At 30.9% G+C, this 20098-nt stretch overlaps 2 protein-coding genes across 2 annotated transcripts; both read left to right on the top strand.

Annotated features, from left to right (window-relative positions):
• Window positions 1–16788: 16788 nt before the first annotated feature.
• LOC111391564 (uncharacterized protein At2g29880-like) lies at window positions 16789–18067 on the top strand. The gene is made up of 3 exons (XM_023016805.1): window positions 16789–16907; window positions 17024–17357; window positions 17462–18067. The coding sequence occupies exons 1-3, from the start codon at window positions 16789–16791 to the stop codon at window positions 18065–18067; spliced, it is 1059 nt and encodes a 352-aa protein (XP_022872573.1).
• A 769-nt stretch (window positions 18068–18836) lies between these two features.
• Window positions 18837–19478, top strand: LOC111391560 (protein ALP1-like). The gene is made up of 2 exons (XM_023016801.1): window positions 18837–19008; window positions 19088–19478. Exons 1-2 carry the CDS (start codon window positions 18879–18881, stop codon window positions 19345–19347), a joined length of 390 nt encoding a protein of 129 aa, XP_022872569.1. The 5' UTR covers window positions 18837–18878; the 3' UTR covers window positions 19348–19478.
• The last annotated feature ends 620 nt before the right edge of the window (window positions 19479–20098 follow it).

Raw genomic sequence — 20098 nt, 5'->3', positions numbered from 1 at the left:
GGGGAATTGTAAACCATAGATATATTTATCGAGTTGCGATCCTTTCTGCGTGATTATCTGTGCATATTCTTAAGGTAATGATGAACGACGGGGAGAACTGTTTGCAGATGAAGGGCTACATGTAGTATCGGAAATCATCTCCAACCTATTACACCAATAGTTGTACCAAGTGAATAGTATTTAATCATTTTCTTCATTTCTTTTATTATTAACAATTTATATAACTGAAAATTTATTTATTTATTCGATTTACTACTTCATAAATAATTACGTTTCGTTTACGAAAATATTAAATTATTTAATATGTTTTTAAAATGGAGTAAAATTAATAAAATAACACGACTAAGAAAATATTAAATAATGCTATTGAAAACAACGTAGTACATTTTGAATCTCGAAATTACGGTGTGAAGAAGTCGACCTAGCCTCGTAATTTATTTATCGGAATTAATATATTAATCCCACAAATGTTCAATTATTAATTACACGATTAAAGTTTAATAATAACAACAACAACAATAACAACAATAATAATAAAGACAACAACAATAACAATAGTAATCAACTACTTAATTACGAATTAAAATTTATTTATAATATAAAATGACACAAATACCCTTGATATCACTTGGTCATACATGACAAAAGGGCAAAATGGACTTTTATCACAGTTGATGTAAAATGATGCAAAATTTGGTGTAGGGTTGGAGTGGTATATTTGGTGAAAAGTGGTGAAATTTGGTAAAAAAAATATTATTGTTTTCAATGATTTTGCTTTGTCCATTCCACAAATAATGAGAAATGTAGCGATTGTTGGTTTCTTTGGAATAGGGAGGAGCCGAAGAGGGTCTTCTTACAGGCATATATGATGTTGACATTCTACGATACTCTCTAACCATTTTGAGAGATATCTGTTTCTTGGAATAAGCCCATTGTACAGGAGATTTTGCTTGGGCAAGTTTACTTCAAACTAAGAAATGAGGTTTAAAACTCAAGTACTAATTAAGCTTTATTTATGAAATAATTAATTAAATATATATTTTATTAATTAAATATATTAAGGTCTATACGATTTGGTCACAAATTATAAAATAAATTTGTTACAAATTATTTCTCAATCACAAACAGAAAATTTTATAGGTGACAAATCAAAAAATTTATATGTCATAATTTATTAATTGATAACGAATCAAAAAAAAATATAGGTTGCAATTTATTTATCAATCAGAAATAACAAAATTTATAAATCACGACTCAAATTTTTAGGTCATATTATTTATTGATCACATGTTCGGTGTACAAAAAGCTAAGGAACAAGTGTTTTATATATATATATATATATATATATAAAAGAAATACTTGGATTTAAAGTAGTCAATAACAAAATCAAATCTCAATAAATTTGAGGTTGATTAACTGAATCTTTTTTCTTGTCATTGCTTCATCTATTGGAAGCCATAAATGAGCAAGATTGTTAACAACCATAATGGACCATGTTAAGTTCCATCATGTTCAAGTAAAATCACTTTTATGAATGAGAGCATCTTTATATCTACACAGAACATGTCCTAGCCATGCAAGTGCAGCCACACAAGTCACGTGTAATAGTAGCATGGGCATTTAAGTTTATCGTTTTCACGGGGAATAAAGTCTAATAGCTAGTTTACTAGCTTTTATCAAAATTCAAAGTCACGTAACTTCAACAGAGACGGTTTATATATTTTCTATACTCATCCTGAACTTAGAAAACAAATAAAGTATTTGCTAATATGTGAATGTTTGTATTGAAATCTTGAATCGCCATATTGTCATTTAATTCAATTTTCAATTCGTAATTTAGTAAATTTATACATTCAAGACAATCGAAAATCTATTTTTATTCAATATTCTTTTTCAACATATATTAAACCTACGTTTAACACGATTCGATCATATTCCTACTCCGAATTCATATAGAAAATATGCATTGATTCACAAGATTATAACATATGATTGCACATGCCATAAATATTATTCTTAATACATATTGCACATATGTTGATTTTGCCGCGTTTTAAACTTATTATGAGTATTCCTAAACTACAATGAGCAACTTACTATCTAATTAGTTATCAAGTAATCAAATAATTCAATGAGAATGCAAAACCAATAAAAAAATAAGAATTACTCAACTAATTGTCTTGATTAAAATAAACAAACAATATGGTTTATTATTCATCTAGTACAAAGAAAAAATGACCATCCTAATTATTAGTTGTACAAGAAATAATGAAAAGACATCATCTGGCTTGAAGAAATATGAAAGAAGATAGAAACATCCACTTTCTTAAATAAAATCTTGAATTGGATGGAAAATTTTCAAGAATCTTGTACAATTCCTTTGATATTGATGATCTAGCCTCGTTTTTCGTCTCCAAAATATGTTAAATCTATGAATTTTTAGGTCTTATAGAGATTTCCCTACGTTCTAGACAGATTATAATATTTAAATGATGCCCAAAAGATTGTTAACAAAGTAGAGTTTCAATTTGAAAAGAAAACAAATTCTCACATTGGAAAAGTACTATGCGATCTCACAGTACAAATGGAAGCAGTGGCATAGAAGAAATCATAGGTGGTCCCGGGGGCTCTAGAGGCATAGATGTGGTCGCATCTAATTAAAGCTATGCGGCCGCATAGTTACAATTTTTCCCATCAGACAGCTTTTAATATTTTCATCATATTTTTCTCTCCTGATATCCGATTTAGGGTTGCAAAAAAAAAATTGTGAAACCACAAATCGAATTGAAACCGTTGAATTGAAACTGTTGGTTCGAGTCCACGTGGACTCGTAGTTTCTTTTTCCTCAAACCGAACCAAACCGTTTCAAAATAGTTTGATTTAGGTTTTGATTTTCAAAAATCGCACAAAACCAAATCGAACCGTTTTTAAAAATTTTAATTAAAAAATTAATTTTATTAATTTAAAAATTTTACAGTTTTCACTTTTCAAAAAAAATACCAATTTAACAATACAAATTACAACTAGCCTATTGAAATAATCATAAAAAATAAATTAGGTTAATCACTACTGACATATGATTTAATAGGTTCAAGATACATGTCCTGATCTGATATTTAAAATAAACTAAAATTATTCCAAAATCATATGAAATGAAAAAAATATATATATTTTCAACTATGCAAATCATAATTTAACAAAACTATATCAGTAAATCATGTCCAAAGTTTCAGAAACCATAACATAAGCTCTAATTTTCATAACATTTGACGCTTGTCTACCACCGCTGAACGAATCATCAGTCGCATTACCTGTTAGTCTACTAATATCTACATGAATCATTTCTTTCTTTCTTCTCTTTCGATAAGTCTTAGATTTTTATTCTGGCTATTTTCCATTGTTCTTTGTTTTATTTATTTTTTTGAACTTATTATATACTTGTGAGTTGTGGTTTATATAGAAAAATGATTGTTTGTGTGCCTAGATGATTAATGAACTTGTTTTTTATTTAAAAAGAACAAATGACAAAGCATATTGATTGTGTGAAAAATGTTAAAGTTCCCTAACTAGTACTACTCCTTTTACTTTACATCTCACTAGCAAAACGAAAAGGAATTTTAACTAAACTATAATAATAGAATGTAACTCTATGTTTACCAATTGTTATATAACAATATGAATGTTAAACAAGAAAAGGTAAATAAAAATGAAAAAATATGTATTTGTTCTATTAACATCTTTTAGCAACCAATTTTGAAAATAATTTATTCATGCGTTTCATGGTAAATATGAATGTAATTTAACATATACCATTATAAGTTCTCGTTTACACTTATATTTAACTATGTTAAATACATTATTATAATGTCGAAAGGTAAATCGCGGATTAAAACTGAACCAAACAATAAATTATGGTTTGATTTGATTTGGTTTGAAAAATAAAATGGTTTGATTTGATTTGAAAATTTCTCAAACCGCTAAAAATGGTTTGAGTTGAAAATATAGTACAAACTGCTCAAACCGAACCGCGTTCACCTCTAATCCGATTGAAGTGATTCAAAGTTTTTTGAAAAGCTAACTCAAAGGGTTATAATTCTTTTAGGCATACACTTTTTTAATTCTAACTTTGATATGCCAAAAATGGGTCTCATCCTGAGACTGAACATTCGAAGGATAACTTTTTTATCTGAAAGTTGACATGTGATAATATTTTGATTATAATTCATCCCTTTGGCTTCTTTCGTCATCAAATTGACCCCTAACACTATTGAAACTTCATCGTAATGTTTGACATAATTTTTAAGTATTTGTACTCATTCCTTGAACTTTGGATTTGCTTTATTTCAGTCATTTTTTCTTGTAACCTTTTTTTCTTATCTTCCAACTATATTTACTTAAATCCTGGCCATCTTCAATGCCATCTTTGCAATTTAGTCCTCGAATTTCATCCCCTTTTTTCACTATTTTTACATTCTTTTCTCCAATTCCTCATCAAACATTGAGCTCTATATACAAAGTGTAATATAACATGAGTTAGGTAGCATTTTATCCAAAGAACAATAAAATATCATCTTTAGGATCTCAAATAAGTGTAGAAACTATACTTATCACAAGTTATCGGTCACACATTGTTTATTGATCACAAAATATGTTAAATAATTGATTATAAACACTCTTAATCCCACCACGTACCCCACCAACCCCAATCTAACCTGAAACAAACTGAAAGCGGCGCCACCTCATCACCATAGCTAGCGACGTCACCACTTCTACCATCTCCTCACCACCATTTTCAACTACAAGTTTACTATTGCCATCGACGGATCCACCACCACTGAATGCACCGCTAGATCCAACAGAAACACCCCAATCACCAGATCTACAACTATCGCCATCAACAAAAACCATAGCAACCACTAGATCCAACAAACCACTGCCATTACCAGATCCAACAAAGCCATCACCACCTAAACACCACCAACAAAACAGATATGAATTCGCCAGCACCCCAAAATGCTATTACCACAACCACCTCACCATCACCACAACGCCAACACCAGAACCCGAACTGCTCGACTAGGATGAAAGTTAACAAATTAGATCCAAAACCATAAGAAAGGAGGTAGGACAGAGAGAGGCACTTGCTGTTGTTGTTGGGACACTTGACGAGGATGAAACATTGCAATTGTTTTCGAAGCACCTCGTGCAGCGGTGTTGTCAATGGCACTTTTCGACGATGGCTAGAGAGGGAGAGAAGGTGGGATATAAATAGAATAGAGAAAATAAAGAGGATGAAAATGATTAGAGTTGGTATAGGTGGTAGGATATGGATTACATGGGATGAATATGCATATTTAATTTTGTAATATGATTATTAATATTTAAAATTTTAATTATCATCTGATTTTTTTCAAAAAAAATTGTGAATCTTGACTTCGAAGTGGATAGTTTAAAACTCTAGTAAACTCTAATTTTCACTTTTGTTTTACAAAAGTTCTGGGCTTTGTTTACTGGTGGATCGATTGATGATGCATGTGGTTGTGTCAGGGGCGGAGTCAGAAAATTATGTTACGATAGACTGAAATTTAAAATTTTCAAATGAGTTCACGTCACAAAAGACAAAACTCATACGACATTCATGATAAAGAGTGTGCAACACTCAATGAAATAGAAGAACTCTAGATGTTTCGCTCTAAGATGTCCAAGTAGAGTTTTTAATATTTTATTATCAAATAAAAAATCAACGCTCACATTAAAAAAAAAACTAAACCTTCTTATGATTGAAATAAGCAAATAACACATACACACCAATGAAAAACTAAAGAATTATTTAATGAATATTATTCCAAATAAATTTGACGATCAATATTTTCAAATTGAAAATTTTGGTCAAAACACGTAATCAATAATACGTCACTATATGTTATTGTCTCAAAATATTATTTGGTATGAACAATAATCTTCTATATCACTTCACTTCATAGTGAGTGGAGAATCATATCTAAAGAGAAGAATTAACTAATAATTATGGGGGTTCAAAGAAATAAGATTTAATTAATGTCCATATTTTGCCTAGTTTCAAAAATATACTTATATGTAGATTAATTTATAAATAAATAAATTTTAACAAATATTCTTTTTATTGACGAGATTAAATCTAGAACAAGTTATTTATTTTGATCATAGCATCTATTTTACGGTCAAAATAATTAATTTGTTCTTATAAGTATGAGTAGGTAATATATGAAAACATATGTAAAAATATAAAATCAATTACTTTTAACCTTGGCAAAACATGTAGTGTATAGTGTCTCTAACTATTAAAATAAGTAATTTTTAGACTTGATCAATACAAATCTTCTATTATAAAATTTATTTAATTACCATAAGTAAATTTAGTCAAACATGCATTAAATAAAATGCCTAATTTAAAAACAAGACATTCACGTTTCATAAATGTCAAGAAATTATTATTTAATAATTGTAGTATCTTCAACAAAATTTGATTAATTGAGCATTGAGTTTGGATTAAAATTCAAACTAAAGCTATTCTAACACATATACTTGGGTCAAAATTGAACAAATTATTCTTAATTTTTCACACGGGCTCCCTAATACCTCCGTCCCTAGGATGTGTCCATTTTTTTCCTTGGCAACCTATATGTAACGTCCCAAATCCACTACACACATATTTTTTTTTGTTATTTTTTTTAAAGGATTTGACGTGTTACCAAAATCTTTCTTTTATAGTTCAAGTGGAATTTAATACCAATATATAAATTTTGGTATTTGATCGATAAATCAATAATGTGAATTCAACAATTCAAAATAAAATTTTGAATTTTATCTAGCTTAAAATACTATGAATTAAATTGTCAATTTAACATGTTAAATAACTTAAATATCAAATCTACTAGACTAACATGCACGGAATTAAACATAAAATAAAATTATTTTTGAAACAGAAATTGGCAATAATCATTTTCAAAACTTTTACTTGGCGACTCCATGTGCATCACTCGGTTAATCCACCACATGTCCACACTATCCGTTCTAATATGAAAATTTAGTAAAAGTGAGTATTTTTTTGAAAAAAATACCCATTAAGAAAAATATGCATATTTTTATTAACATGATATAAGTATAAAATGACATGATATACCGACATTTCTAAGATTTAGAGCAAATTGGTCGCGACATTTAATAACTCAAGAAATTTCATAAAAAATCCTATATTCCATAGGATTTACATATTCGACCAAATGGTCCATCTCGTAGGATTTAACATAAAAATCGACATGAGAGCCTTAACGTATTTCATGTCAAAATCTATAAAAATATCAAGAAAATAAGAATTAACCGCTTGCACATATCTTACCTTGATCTGATACTTAATAAATCTGAAAATATTTTGTGAAACAAGATAATATCCTCTTTTGAATATGTGTGTGTGTTCTCGTGTATATGTTAAAAAAAGAAAAAAGAAAAAAAAAGGCTTTCCACACATTTTTATATATAATAATCACTTATCATTGACTATGAATACAAACCACCACACTACACATGCTAGGATTAAGAATTCAAATGCCCCTCGGTGCATAGTTCAGTGGTGTGAAGGACAGGAGTGAGGTTATCTCATACTTTGCTGGCAGTCGCAGTGTGGGGGTTCGATTTTTGAGACATGTAATTAGACTTCTTGTAGGCGCAGTGTACAGACAACTCTTGTTCCCTAGCCTATTGGGGCATACCCGCGATTTACCTCCTTCACAAAACTCTAGGGATGGAACTGTGGGGACTCTTAAGATTGGGGTTCAACCTTTTTTATTATTATTAAGAATTCAATATGTTAATTAACCTATTCTTTACTTCAAATCATGGTGCCAATCAATGATGGAAGGTTGAAAAGATTAATTGAACATATTAAATATAAAAAAAAAAGTGATTGATTTTACAGTTTCAAATTTCAACGCCTCCATTCTTTTATTTTACTATTATATATATATATATATATATATTTCCTTGTTTGAGCCCCATTTTTTTGAAAAAATATATTCTTAAATAATATTTTGACATCATTTCAATCACACATTTTTCAATAAAATAATATTACACGAAAATCTAAAACATTTCCTTATTTTTTAACCTTACATTTCACATCATTTCACTATTCAAAAATATATTTTCTTAACAAAAATGGGGCTCAAACAAGGGCGCTATATAATTATTATATACATTTTTTATATTAATAAAATATAGGATTTAGAATATCTTTTTTCTTATCAAGATAACTCAAATATGACTAGTACAAAATTATTTCTTCTTGAGCCAATTTACGTTATTTAGCACGAGCTACAAAATGAGTATATTATCGATATATTTTTATCAACTTTTGAAATTTTTAAACATTTGACTCAAAATAACTCACGATAATTACACGTAAACGAAATAGATCATTTATGCAAATAAGTGAGTCACGATTCACTTCAACTTTTTGGGACCTCAGTGTGACGACAGGGCTTGACATGAACCATTTTATTTGCTAAATGACTAACATTGAATTTAGCCCATATGAAAATATATTTAAAATCCGAGGTATTACACTATATTTTGCCAAATTGGTAGAATTCCATACTGATCATGTCAAAAAAATTGCCCGATTTTATTTTTGGTGCATGTTTTTGTGAGCATTGCCCTCTTTTAATACGTAGGGTGATTGCCTTCAGTAACTTCATTAGTTTTGATTAATATTTTCATTATCTTTCACCAATTATGCATAGAATACAAGGATGAGCAAAAAGAAAGGACTAGAGAGGTATGAGCGATAATTGAGCTTCCCCTCCCCATCACACTCCCTGCTGAATAGGCAATTTTTATTCCTTTTCAGAATTGGAACCCCCACCCTAAACTATGTTGTACGGAAAATCTCTAAAGAAAGGGATCAATCTTTAGGACTCGCTTAAATAAAACTCTCTTAATGTGACTTGAAAAATCGGACTTTTACTTATTCTTTGTTTTGTTTTAGAGAATGCTATTGATGAATGGCAAACATCGCGGTAGCAAGACTACTGCTATATTGTTCAATGAAGTAGAAATATAATGCATTTATATTTATTGGACGATGAAATAATGACTTCACTGCTGTTGATGAATAATATTATTCTTTAATTTAATCAAGAAATTAGATAAGCTTCTTGATCGTACAATAGATTAATATATTTTATAACTAATCATCCACGAGGTTAAGTGATTTATTACTAATATTCTAATTGTAAAAATATTCTTAATTTGTGTCTCTTACATCACATGCTTGGTGAAAAAGTTCAGATCAAGCATGTGCACATTTCACGCGCTTTTTTGAGTTGTTTTCTTATAATAAAATAATTTTATACGTAAATTAAAAAGTTTTCCGTACTTTTTAATCACACATCTATAGTATAACATCAAAGAAGAGTTATTTTTTAGACAATTTTAATCATATTATAATTCAATTATTTTAATACTATCTTACTTTTCGTTTTTCAATATACAATAAATACTACAAAATATTTGTCATGTATGAATTTCATGTTATTAATTCTCAATTGATTAACATTCACAATAATCTAGAATTGATGAAAACTATTAAACAAATTATTTTCATAAAAAAGCTCAAACAAACCCTTTGTTCAAAATATTTAATTTCTTTATCATCAACTTGACCTTGTTTGGAATACTCAATCTTTGATATATATTTTTTAATACTTATTTTGAATGTAATATAGAAATAAATAATAAGTAAACATTTAAATGATATAATCAGATGAACTTTCCCAAATACATTATTTCATCAATCTATGTAAAATCATAAATTTCATCAATCCAAATCTCAATACGTTATTCTCTCCATATTAAGAGGAAATAAGTGAAAATGTCCATTTGACCCGCTCTTATTTCCACTTTGACCTTTGACCGATTTAAAAAAAAAAAAAAAAACACAATTTAAAGACACTTTTCCAAAAATACCCTCCATCTTCCTCTCTCTCTCTCTCTGTCGACGGTTCGAAAAGGAAAAATTAGATTCATTGACAGTCGGCCGTCCAGACATCTCCCTCACCAAAGAACTTCCGGTTGCCGACTTTTAAGAGTTATAAATGTTAGTTTTTGTAGAATTATAATTAGATTATTGGGTTTGTTGAGTTTTAGTTAGATTATTGGTTGGAATATAATTTTTGTGGTATGAAATGCATGATTTAGGGTAGATTTGCGTATAGATGAAATGTATTGGCCAATTTTTGGTGTTTGGGGAGCTCCAACTCGCCGAAAATGGTGGAATCCGCCGAGTGGAGATGGATTTCGGTTATAGTTGGCCGGCTGTTAACAATCGGCTGTTTAACAACTGGTTTTTTTTTTTTTTTGTAATATTAAATTTCCTAAATTAATTTAAAGAAATTTTTTAATTTAGAATTTATTTTCAAGTTAATTATTTAATCCGAATTTTGAATTTTGAATTTTAATTTAATTTTTATTTTTTTGTTTGAAATTTAAATTTTCATTTAGTTATAATTTTAATTTAAAGAAATTTGTTATTTTAAAATTACTTTTTTAATTCTAATTTTAAATTTACATTTTTAATTATAATTTTAATATAAAGAAATTTGTTATTTTAAAATTAATTTCAAAATAAATTTTTAATTCTAATTTTTAATTTAATTTTAGTTATTTTATTTTATTTTATTTTATTTTATTTTAAATATAAATATAAATTTTAATTTTAATTTAAAGAAATTTGTTAATTTAGAATTTATTTTCAAATTAATTATTTAATCCGAATTTTGACTTTTTAATTTTAACTTTATTTTAAATTTTAATTTTCATTTTAGTTATAATTTTAATTTAAAGAAATTTGTTATTTTAAAATTAATTTTCAAATTACTTTTTTAATTCTAATTTCAACTTTTTATGTTAAATTTAATTGTAATTGTAATTTTATTTTAAACTTACACTTTTTAATTATAATTTTAATGTAAAGAAATTTGTTATTTTAAAATTAATTTCAAAATAAATTTTTAATTCTAATTTAAAATTTTTAATTTTAGTTTTTTATTTTATTTTATTTTATTTTAAATTTAAATTTTTATTTTAGTTATAATTTTAATTTAAAGAAATTTGTTATTTTAAAATTAATTTTCACTTTTTTAATTCTAATTTCAACTTTTTATTTTAAATTTAATTGTAATGGTAATTTTATTTTAAATTTAAATTTTCATTTTATATAATTTTAATGTAAAGAATTTTGTTATTTTAAAATTAATGTCAAATTAAATTTTTAATTCTAATTTTTAATTTTTAATTTTTAATTTAATTTTATTTTAAATTTAAATTTTCATTTAGTTATAATTTTAATGTTAAGATATTTGTGATTTTAAAAATACGGTTAAAAATTCGGTTCGCTTAATTTTGGGTTATTATGCTTCATTCCATTATTTTATGTACAATATTCTAATATTCTGTTTCAATTTTTGCAGGATGAATTATCATCTGGATGTAGAGTCAAGACATCTGCCAGGCAAAGTTATGTGGAACAGTAACTTTGACAGCTTCACCCAAGTCCTGGAGCTGCTGGATGACCAGCATGTAGATATGCTGCGTCAGTCCTTTCTATGGCCTTTATACCCTATGAGAGAGTTACAGTATTTGGGTCAAATGATCGATGCTTTTTTATGTCGGCTGCTGAATTCAGTTGATGGCGATGCCCACCACTTCGACCTCGGGGGCAAAGATTACGAGCGATGAGGCAACTAGCAGCGGGACTCAAAGAAGAAATAGGTTGTATGACACTTACTCCTAGGAATAGGGGCGGTGGTTTTGCCTCAGCTGATGGACGCGATTAGGAGGTGTGACGAGATGTTGGACAGACTGAAGTTGGGTCCGATCTACATCATTAAGAGCGTGATGCGGTGTCACTACAAGAAGACTGCGATCAACCTCTTCAACCTCAAGATCGTCGACGAGGTAGATCGCTTCAAGAAGACTGCGCGGTATGATCGAACTCATTTTTGTTCATTTGCAGGGGCGATTGTGGCATTTTTGCAATAAAGTAAATTGAATTTCTGAGTATAATACATAAGGTTGATGGAATCAACCAATCCTGGATACAGAGTTGGCGGAATAAGTTGGCAAGCGACTTATTCTATTTTAATGGTGATCCAGAGATTTATTGTAATTATTAGTTGTAATTTTTGTAATTATGAAATAATTGTGAACACTGTAAATAATGATTTGTTGTAATTACGAAATATTTGTAACACACTATGATGGATTATGAAATGATTATTAACTACGACGGAAATTAATTTGTTATCGTATAATAAATGCAAACACTGTTTAATTCAGATGGACAACATTACCAAATGATTTAACTATCATTTAGAGGAACATGACTTGTACAATATTGGCGAGTATGCCCTACTGATTTGCACCAACTGCACCTACGCGGTCGAGGGAATTCTCGGATAGATGGTATTCTAGACGTACTTGGATGTCCAGGACCACACGGTTCAATGAAAGGTGACAACAATGTATTGAGTGGGCAAATAGGGTCGGGGACTTTCCACTCAACTTCTTTCGGCAGAGGAAATATTGTCTCAGCGTATGCAGCTTTCCAGTAATCAATCGTGTAGTAATGAGAGCACAATGTTCTAGCTGCAAATCCTCGATACATAGTAACCGTGATTGCATGCTCACACGAAAAAGTCTCAAACTGAATTTTTTTACAACTGCATGTGTTATCAGTCAAATCCACCATGTATATCGTATTACGTACATATTCCACTGAGAAGCGCGACTCGTCTAGTGGTTCGACATTCAACTGTCTTGCAAGTTCTACAACTTTGAATAGCTTTTCCTCTTGCGCCGGGACTAACACGCTCGTGCAATTCTATGATTCCGCACGTCAATCGTAAAACCATTGCTACAGCTTGGTAGGGATATTCTCAATGAGTGCAAGAATGGATAATTCTCGATTCTTCTTGAATAATGCATTGGGAGACTCCGGTTTGTTTGACGTCATCATGTTGTATCGACGTCTTGGAAAAAATGAGCGCGCCCAATGTTCAATCCCCATTTTCGTTAGATAATCCTATGCATCGAATGATGTACTTCCTATTTCAACCATGAACTTATTACACTCTTCAACACTGTAGGCTTCAGCCGCTCTCATGAACAATGAAACGATATCTTTGCCCCGATACCTGGTCTTCAGATTGCCTTAAATATGGTACATGCAATACTCATGATGTGCATGTGGAAAAATTTTAGCGATACCATTTATTAAATGCTGTCCCTGATCTGTTACAAATGCAAGGTCCTCGACTTCCCTGATTACTTCCTTTAACTTTGTGAAGAACCACCGCATCGACAGGTCATTCTCATTGTCGACTATACCGAACGTAAGAGGGTAAATTTGGATGTTGACATCTTGACATGTAGCAATAATCAACTTGCCTTGATATTTAGATTTCAGTGTTCTACCATTAACTAGAATTAGGGATCGCATTGCATTTCGAAATCCCCGAATGCATTGTCCAAGAGCCATGAAAAAAAATTTGAAGCAATTCCCACCCTTCGTCTCAATAAAAAATTTCGAGCCAGGATTAGTTTTTTCCATGTTATGGCAATACCTGGCCAAGCTTTCCTCTACAGAGCCTATTAAATCCTCAAATGCACATTTTTTAGCCTTCCAGGCCTTCTGGTAGCTCAAGACTACTCCGTACTCTTGACGGACGTCATTAATGATGTCCGATGGTCCGTAGATCGTACGAGGATCCTGATATTTGTGCATTATCTGTCCACCAATAAACCAAGCTTGGGATTGCCTGTGATCATTTCGACGTAATCCCACTTCACAAGTATGTTCCTGTGTGTACTTGTGAACTATAAAGCACTCATTCGTGTTCATCTTCGTTGCTCGCAAATGCCAACAGCAACTGTCGTCTACGCAAACAATTGTCAACAACGACTAATTCGATTTTTTCACTTTGAACTCAAAGTTGTATTTTAGCACAATTAGGTGCACAACTTCCTGCAAATCTTTTTTCGTTTCAAACAGTTGTTTGACATACAAATCCTCACTGTCGGGAACTACACGGGAGGAGTTAGAGGACGGTCCACTCGATCCAGCCCCTGCGGTCCCACCCCGCTCATGTCTCCGTCGGGATAAAACGATCAAATCCTCGTCTGTAAAAGTATTTATATTTTCACACTCATTGTCGTGAACCACAGATGAAATTATGTGAGTAACTATTTTTTGAATAACCGCATCATCTTCATGAGCTATCTGGACCGTATCTCAAAAATCAATAGCATTGCTATCCCCTCCATCTAAGTCTACTTGTTCACCTTCGACAACATCCTTCCTCACTAAAGTCACGCAAACAGGAGTCGAGTGTCTATTGTTCATTTCAAACATATAATTCACTTCGGCATCAAAAGAAATCGTCATAGGTGGACTTGGAACTTCATGATCATTGAATTTAAATTTTAATTCCACTTCATATTGAGAGAGATCGACATTTAGCTTGTTTTGTAAAAGATTATAGAGTTCCGCATACGTTGTTGTTTCTGTTATGAAAATTGAGATACCACCACGTTTATCGCTTGTCGATTTTCATACCCATCGATCTCATTCGTCCAATTCGAAATCACCAAAATAACAAACTGTGACTACAATCATATTTGCTTGACGAAAAAGAATTTTTAATTGCAAGAAAATATCGAATGAAATAGGGGAAAAAAATTAAAATTAAAACAGTCGGCTTCGACTGTTCGAGTCGACTGTCCATCCGACTGTCCAGCCAGCTATTAAATAGTCCGGCTGTCTAGCCGGGTTTTTTCAACTGTTTGGACAGTCCACAATTCAAATTCGCTGTCCGGTAGAATAGACACACCAAATGTTTTCAAATTAATTTTTCAGTATTAATACAGATGAATTTTTTCTCGTTAAAGGCTTAAAATTTTTTACAGATCTATTAATAAAACTATCTACATTAACTTATATGTCGAAATAAATTTTATCTATGCAAATGTAAAATAATTTAACGAAAATAAAATTAAATATGCGTATTATAAATTTACTAATCTGATGAAATTGATATAAAAAAGTTTTAGTTGCCGCGTTCGATGAATTTTTCAAATCTTGAGCTTCTAGCAGATGAAAGATGAAAATATTTTTATCTGTGTTGGAATAAATAGATATAAAAAGTTTGCTGATTTTAATATTTTAAGTGGGAAGTATTTGATTTTTATTTATTAACAAAAGGGTAATAATGTTTTTTAAACAAAATATTCATTTGTAATTATATAATACACTTAAAGGCTTTTTTATCTTTTAACATTGAATAGGTCATTGTCATAATTTTAAGAATTAAACAAGTGAAAATGAAGGGCCTGTTCTCTTTGTCGTTTTCAAGCCGTTTTCTGTTTTCGATTTTTCGAAACGGTGAAAACGCGTTCTTCTTCTCATTTTCGAAAATGAATTTTGCAAAACAAAAAAAAAGATTGCAAAGAAAACAGAAAATGCTGAAAAAGTCATTTTGAGTGTTTTGAGTACAAAACAAGGTAAAAACTCAAAACACGCGAAACAACCCAACTAAAAATCAAACCACTTCTCTCTCTCACGTATCTTCTCTCTCTCTCTCGCGTATGCTCTAGGGTTCGCACCGCCTCCACTCTCTTCGGCAGCTCCCATGAAGATCCCGAGTGTCACCGTCGAATAGAGAAAATCGACAGTGAAGAGAAGCATCCTTTCTCTCAATTTCACGGTTCCAAAACCATTTTCCAAGATATCCCCTCACCTAAATCAGGTATGAAGAGTCCTGATTCTTTAATCAATCTGTTAGTTTGATTTATTCTTGTAAGATTAGGGTTTTTCACTACAGATTAGGGTTTTTCACTACTCCTCTGTAATTGAAATTATGTTAGAATAGTTGCTTGGTTTGGATGTCGTAACAGTTTTACTATGAAAATCGAACATCCAAATATAGCTTCTTTTAGCCCCATCAAATTCTGATACTTCATGAAACCTAGGGAATGCAATGCGATAACCACACAATTGAAGCTTTTTTTGCGTTTTTATGCTTATGTTGGCCCAGGTGATTGAGTATTGTAGCAATTGGAAACACTTATATTACAAATAGAAGGAAATTTAGAACAGCCGAATCAGTTTGTTCGAGAATATTAGAAACATTTTTATTTATATGAATCATATGATAACCCTTCACACGTCTTAATAGTGTTTGATGAAATTCCTATGTAGGTTGAGTTTATTTTGGTCTTATGAATCTGAGAGTGTTCATTTACATGCTTGTTTGTAATTTATGAACTTGAATCTTTGTCCATCTAAATTCTGTTTACTTGTTATCAATTACAGTGACATGCACTATACATTAATCTCTCCATAAGAACCTCCTCATTTTGTTATTAACTCATTATACATTCGGTTTGGGACTACTGTCATACTCTGCTCTGAGAAAGAATCGAAATATTGATATCTACAAATAACTACCGCAGAATATAATATAGGAGTGCCTCGTGGGATTTATATTCTGATTGTGAAACGATTGAAAGGTTTGGGAGCCATTCATGAATCTTTTTATCTAGAATATGTAATTGCTTCTAATACTTTTGTTGAAGAATAAGTTTGAAGGATGCTGTGCATGGTAGATGTGTATGTGCAGGAGGCAGTGTATTCAAAAGCTACTGATTTAAGCTCTTGAGTACACAATTTACTAGTGATTTTGCCTTGTACAATATATGTATAATAACTATAATATATTAGGCGTCACCGATGTGTATATCATCTACTGGATATTGGATCTTTGTAAAAGCAGTAGAAATGTGTTGATCTACAGGATAAATGAGAGAGGAAGAAAGTAGATGAGTAGGGAGACCATTGTTTTATATTTTACTTACTATTGCAATTTTCTAAAATTGTAATAAATGTAATACTCTTACTTATTTTCTAATAATTTGATGTATATAAATATAGCTTCTACATGGGTGGTCACAGAGTTAGGAATAAGGAACCAATGTCATGGTCGGACGAGAATGAACACACTTTCATTGGAATTCTTTATGAGAAAGTGAAATCAAATGTATTGCAATGTTCGACATTCACGAAAGATGAATGGGGCAGGATCAACGAAAACATGATAGCTTCAACAAAAATGGATTACGGGATAGATAGATTAAAGGGAAAGTGGAACCGCTTACGTAAGATTCATCGCATGTTCTCTGAACTTTTGGGACATACAGGGGTTACATGGGATACAAATACCAACAAAGTTAATGCTGCAGAGGAAGTTTGGCAACACTTTTATACGGTACATGTATTTATTAAAGAATATTTTCGTCATTAGTTTTTTCTTATCAAATTTATTTTTTTATGTTCAACACTTTGACAATGTGACTTCTTTTCCAATGACAGATTAATAGGTCGGATTACAAGATGTTCAAGAGGGAAGGATGTAAGCACTACCACACTCTTGGGGAGATATTTAGTGGGAGTACAGCTACTGGAGGATTATGCAAAGCCTCCACTCAGCTTCCAAACACATCAGAGGAAGAAAGACAACTAGAAGATGATTTTTTGAATAGGGGAGTGCATGTACATGCAGAGAATGATGATGAAGTCGATGTGGTTTCTGATACTCGTCGACGTAACGAAATTGGTACATCAGGTGAACGACGACATAAGGAACCTAAGATCAGTAAAAGTGATAAACTTGAGGCATGCATGGCACAATGGTCATCTACAGTTAGTATGAGGAATGAAGAAACTGAACTTAGAACACTTTATCTAAAAGAAAAGCTTGCAAAGATTCAAGGAAAATCAAGTAATCAGTCGGATGTTGAAGTTAACAGTCCGGATCCTTATTCAAATGTTATTTGCATGGACATCTTAAACGATATTGAAGGGTTGTCTAATGAGGTTTATATGAAAGCAATACAGGCTTTTAATGATCCTAATTTCAGGGTGTCATTTGTGAAGATGCTAGAAGCAAGGAGAGGACCTATCTTGGAACTACTTTGATGTGATCGTTGTTTTAATTTTTCTAGTAACGTGTTGTAATTTGTGATGTTGAATGTTGAAATGCTACGTTAAAGTGTGACTATTGTTGTTCTAATTTGTGATGTTGAATGTTGAAATACTACGTTAACGTGTTGTTTTAATTTGTGATGTTGAATGTGTGACTATTGTTGAAATACTACATTAATGACTATGGTTATATTTTATTCACAGTATGGCCAGTGAATCAAGTGATGATGATTTGTTAAATATGGATGATTCGGAAGGAAATTTTAGAGATTTCATGATACTTCATTGCTTTGCTGCACACAAAGGAAGTACCATTGGTAGGATACCTTGTAGAACATCATTGCTTACGGGAAAAATGTACGTGCTCGAAATTTTGAATGGACATCCGGAAGTGTGTTATCGTAATTTTCGTATGCAGAAACACGTTTTTATGAATTTTTGTGATACTTTAAAAGAAAAAGGGTTGCTGTATGATGGGAAAAAAGTGAGTGTTGAGGAGGGTGTTGCTATGTTTTTGATGATTGTAGGGCACACGACACGATACAGTATAACTAGTGATAGGTTTCAGCATTCCAATAACACAATACACAAATGGTTTAAACGAGTTGTCAGGGTTGTTTGTTCATTTGGCATTGAGCTAATACGTCCGACAAATCAAGACATTGTGCATGAGCGAATTTTGCAGAAATATCATTTCTTTAAAATTTGTATAGGTGCAATATATGGAACACATGTTGCTGCTTGGGCTCTTGCATCGAGACAAATATCTTTTCGAGGAAGGAAAACTAATGTAACACAAAATGTGATGTTGACATGTGATTTTGATATGAAATTCACATTTGTGTATTCTGGTTGGGAAGGTACTGCTAATGATTCACGAGTATTTGTTGACGCTGTCACAAGGAGCTCAAACAATTTTCCAATGCCACGAGGAGGTATATTCTTATACTTCAAATAATTATTGCGAATTTATTTACAGTCACACTATGTAAGCCATTTTTTTTAATTTTGCAGATCAATTTTACCTTGTTGATTCTGGATATCCAAATATGCCTGGATTTCTTACCCCTTATCGAGGTCAAAGATATCATCTGCGTGACTATGTTGGACGGGGAAGATTACGTGGGAAGGAAGAATTGTTCAACTATAGACACTCATCGTGCCGTAACATTATTGAACGTTGCATTGGAGTTTTAAAGGGAAGATTTCCTATTTTGAAGTTGATTACCAACTATCAACTTAGTAGGCAAAGACAAATTCCTACTGCATGTTGAGCAATAAACAACTTTATTCGTCAGGAGCACGCTTTAGATAAGTTGTTCGTACAGTATTCGGAGGAGAATATGGTGTTTCAAGATATCCCGGAGTCAAGTCAAGATCAAGAAGTTATAAATTTTGATGCTAGTCAAACAACTCAAATGGGACAAGTTAGGGATCAAATTGCTACACAAATGTGGGATGACTATTCAAGACATCGTATATGATTTCGTGGATGTAGTTTATATTTTGTTAGTGTCTACTTGTTTTGTAATGACACATAAACTTCCAAAAATATCTATTGAATTATTCGTATTCAGGATTTTGAATTATTCTAGTGCTTTCTCAAGATTTGAACTGTGTTAAATGTTGTCTTCTGGTAAACAAGTGAATTATTTTGAAAGAGTGTATATTCGGGAAAGCTTAAAGTAAATTGTTGGGCTAAAATTGAAGTTGGTTACTAGTTGAAAATGGAAATAAAATTCAACGGCTAACATGAATTAATTACATAAAGTTCAACTAATACTATATTTAATATTATATTAGCATTAAACTATTCATATTTGTTGAATAATCAGATTTTTTGAATAAAATATTATTAAAAAAAATTTCTCAAAATTTCAAAGTAAATGCGTTTTTCAGTTTTATGTTTTCAGAAACAGTTTTTCAAAATGACAAAGAGAACGTATTTTCACCAATTTCAAAACAAGTATTCAAAATACAAAACTCAAAATGATTTCAAAACTCAAAACACAAAATCGAAACACA

This window comes from Olea europaea, unplaced genomic scaffold (assembly GCF_002742605.1).
Source record: "Olea europaea var. sylvestris unplaced genomic scaffold, O_europaea_v1 scaffold806, whole genome shotgun sequence".
NCBI lineage: Eukaryota > Viridiplantae > Streptophyta > Magnoliopsida > Lamiales > Oleaceae > Olea > Olea europaea.
This window is presented reverse-complemented; position numbering and strand designations above follow the sequence as displayed.

Coding starts and splice junctions, on each gene's coding strand:
- LOC111391560 (XM_023016801.1), top strand. CDS start 18,879: ATGTTGACATGTGATTTTGATATGAAATTCACATTTGTGTATTCTGGT. Junction 19,009..19,087: donor TTTTCCAATGCCACGAGGAG/GTATATTCTTAT, acceptor TTAATTTTGCAG/ATCAATTTTACCTTGTTGAT.
- LOC111391564 (XM_023016805.1), top strand. CDS start 16,789: ATGTATAATAACTATAATATATTAGGCGTCACCGATGTGTATATCATC. Junction 16,908..17,023: donor ATAAATGAGAGAGGAAGAAA/GTAGATGAGTAG, acceptor ATATAAATATAG/CTTCTACATGGGTGGTCACA. Junction 17,358..17,461: donor TTTGGCAACACTTTTATACG/GTACATGTATTT, acceptor TTCCAATGACAG/ATTAATAGGTCGGATTACAA.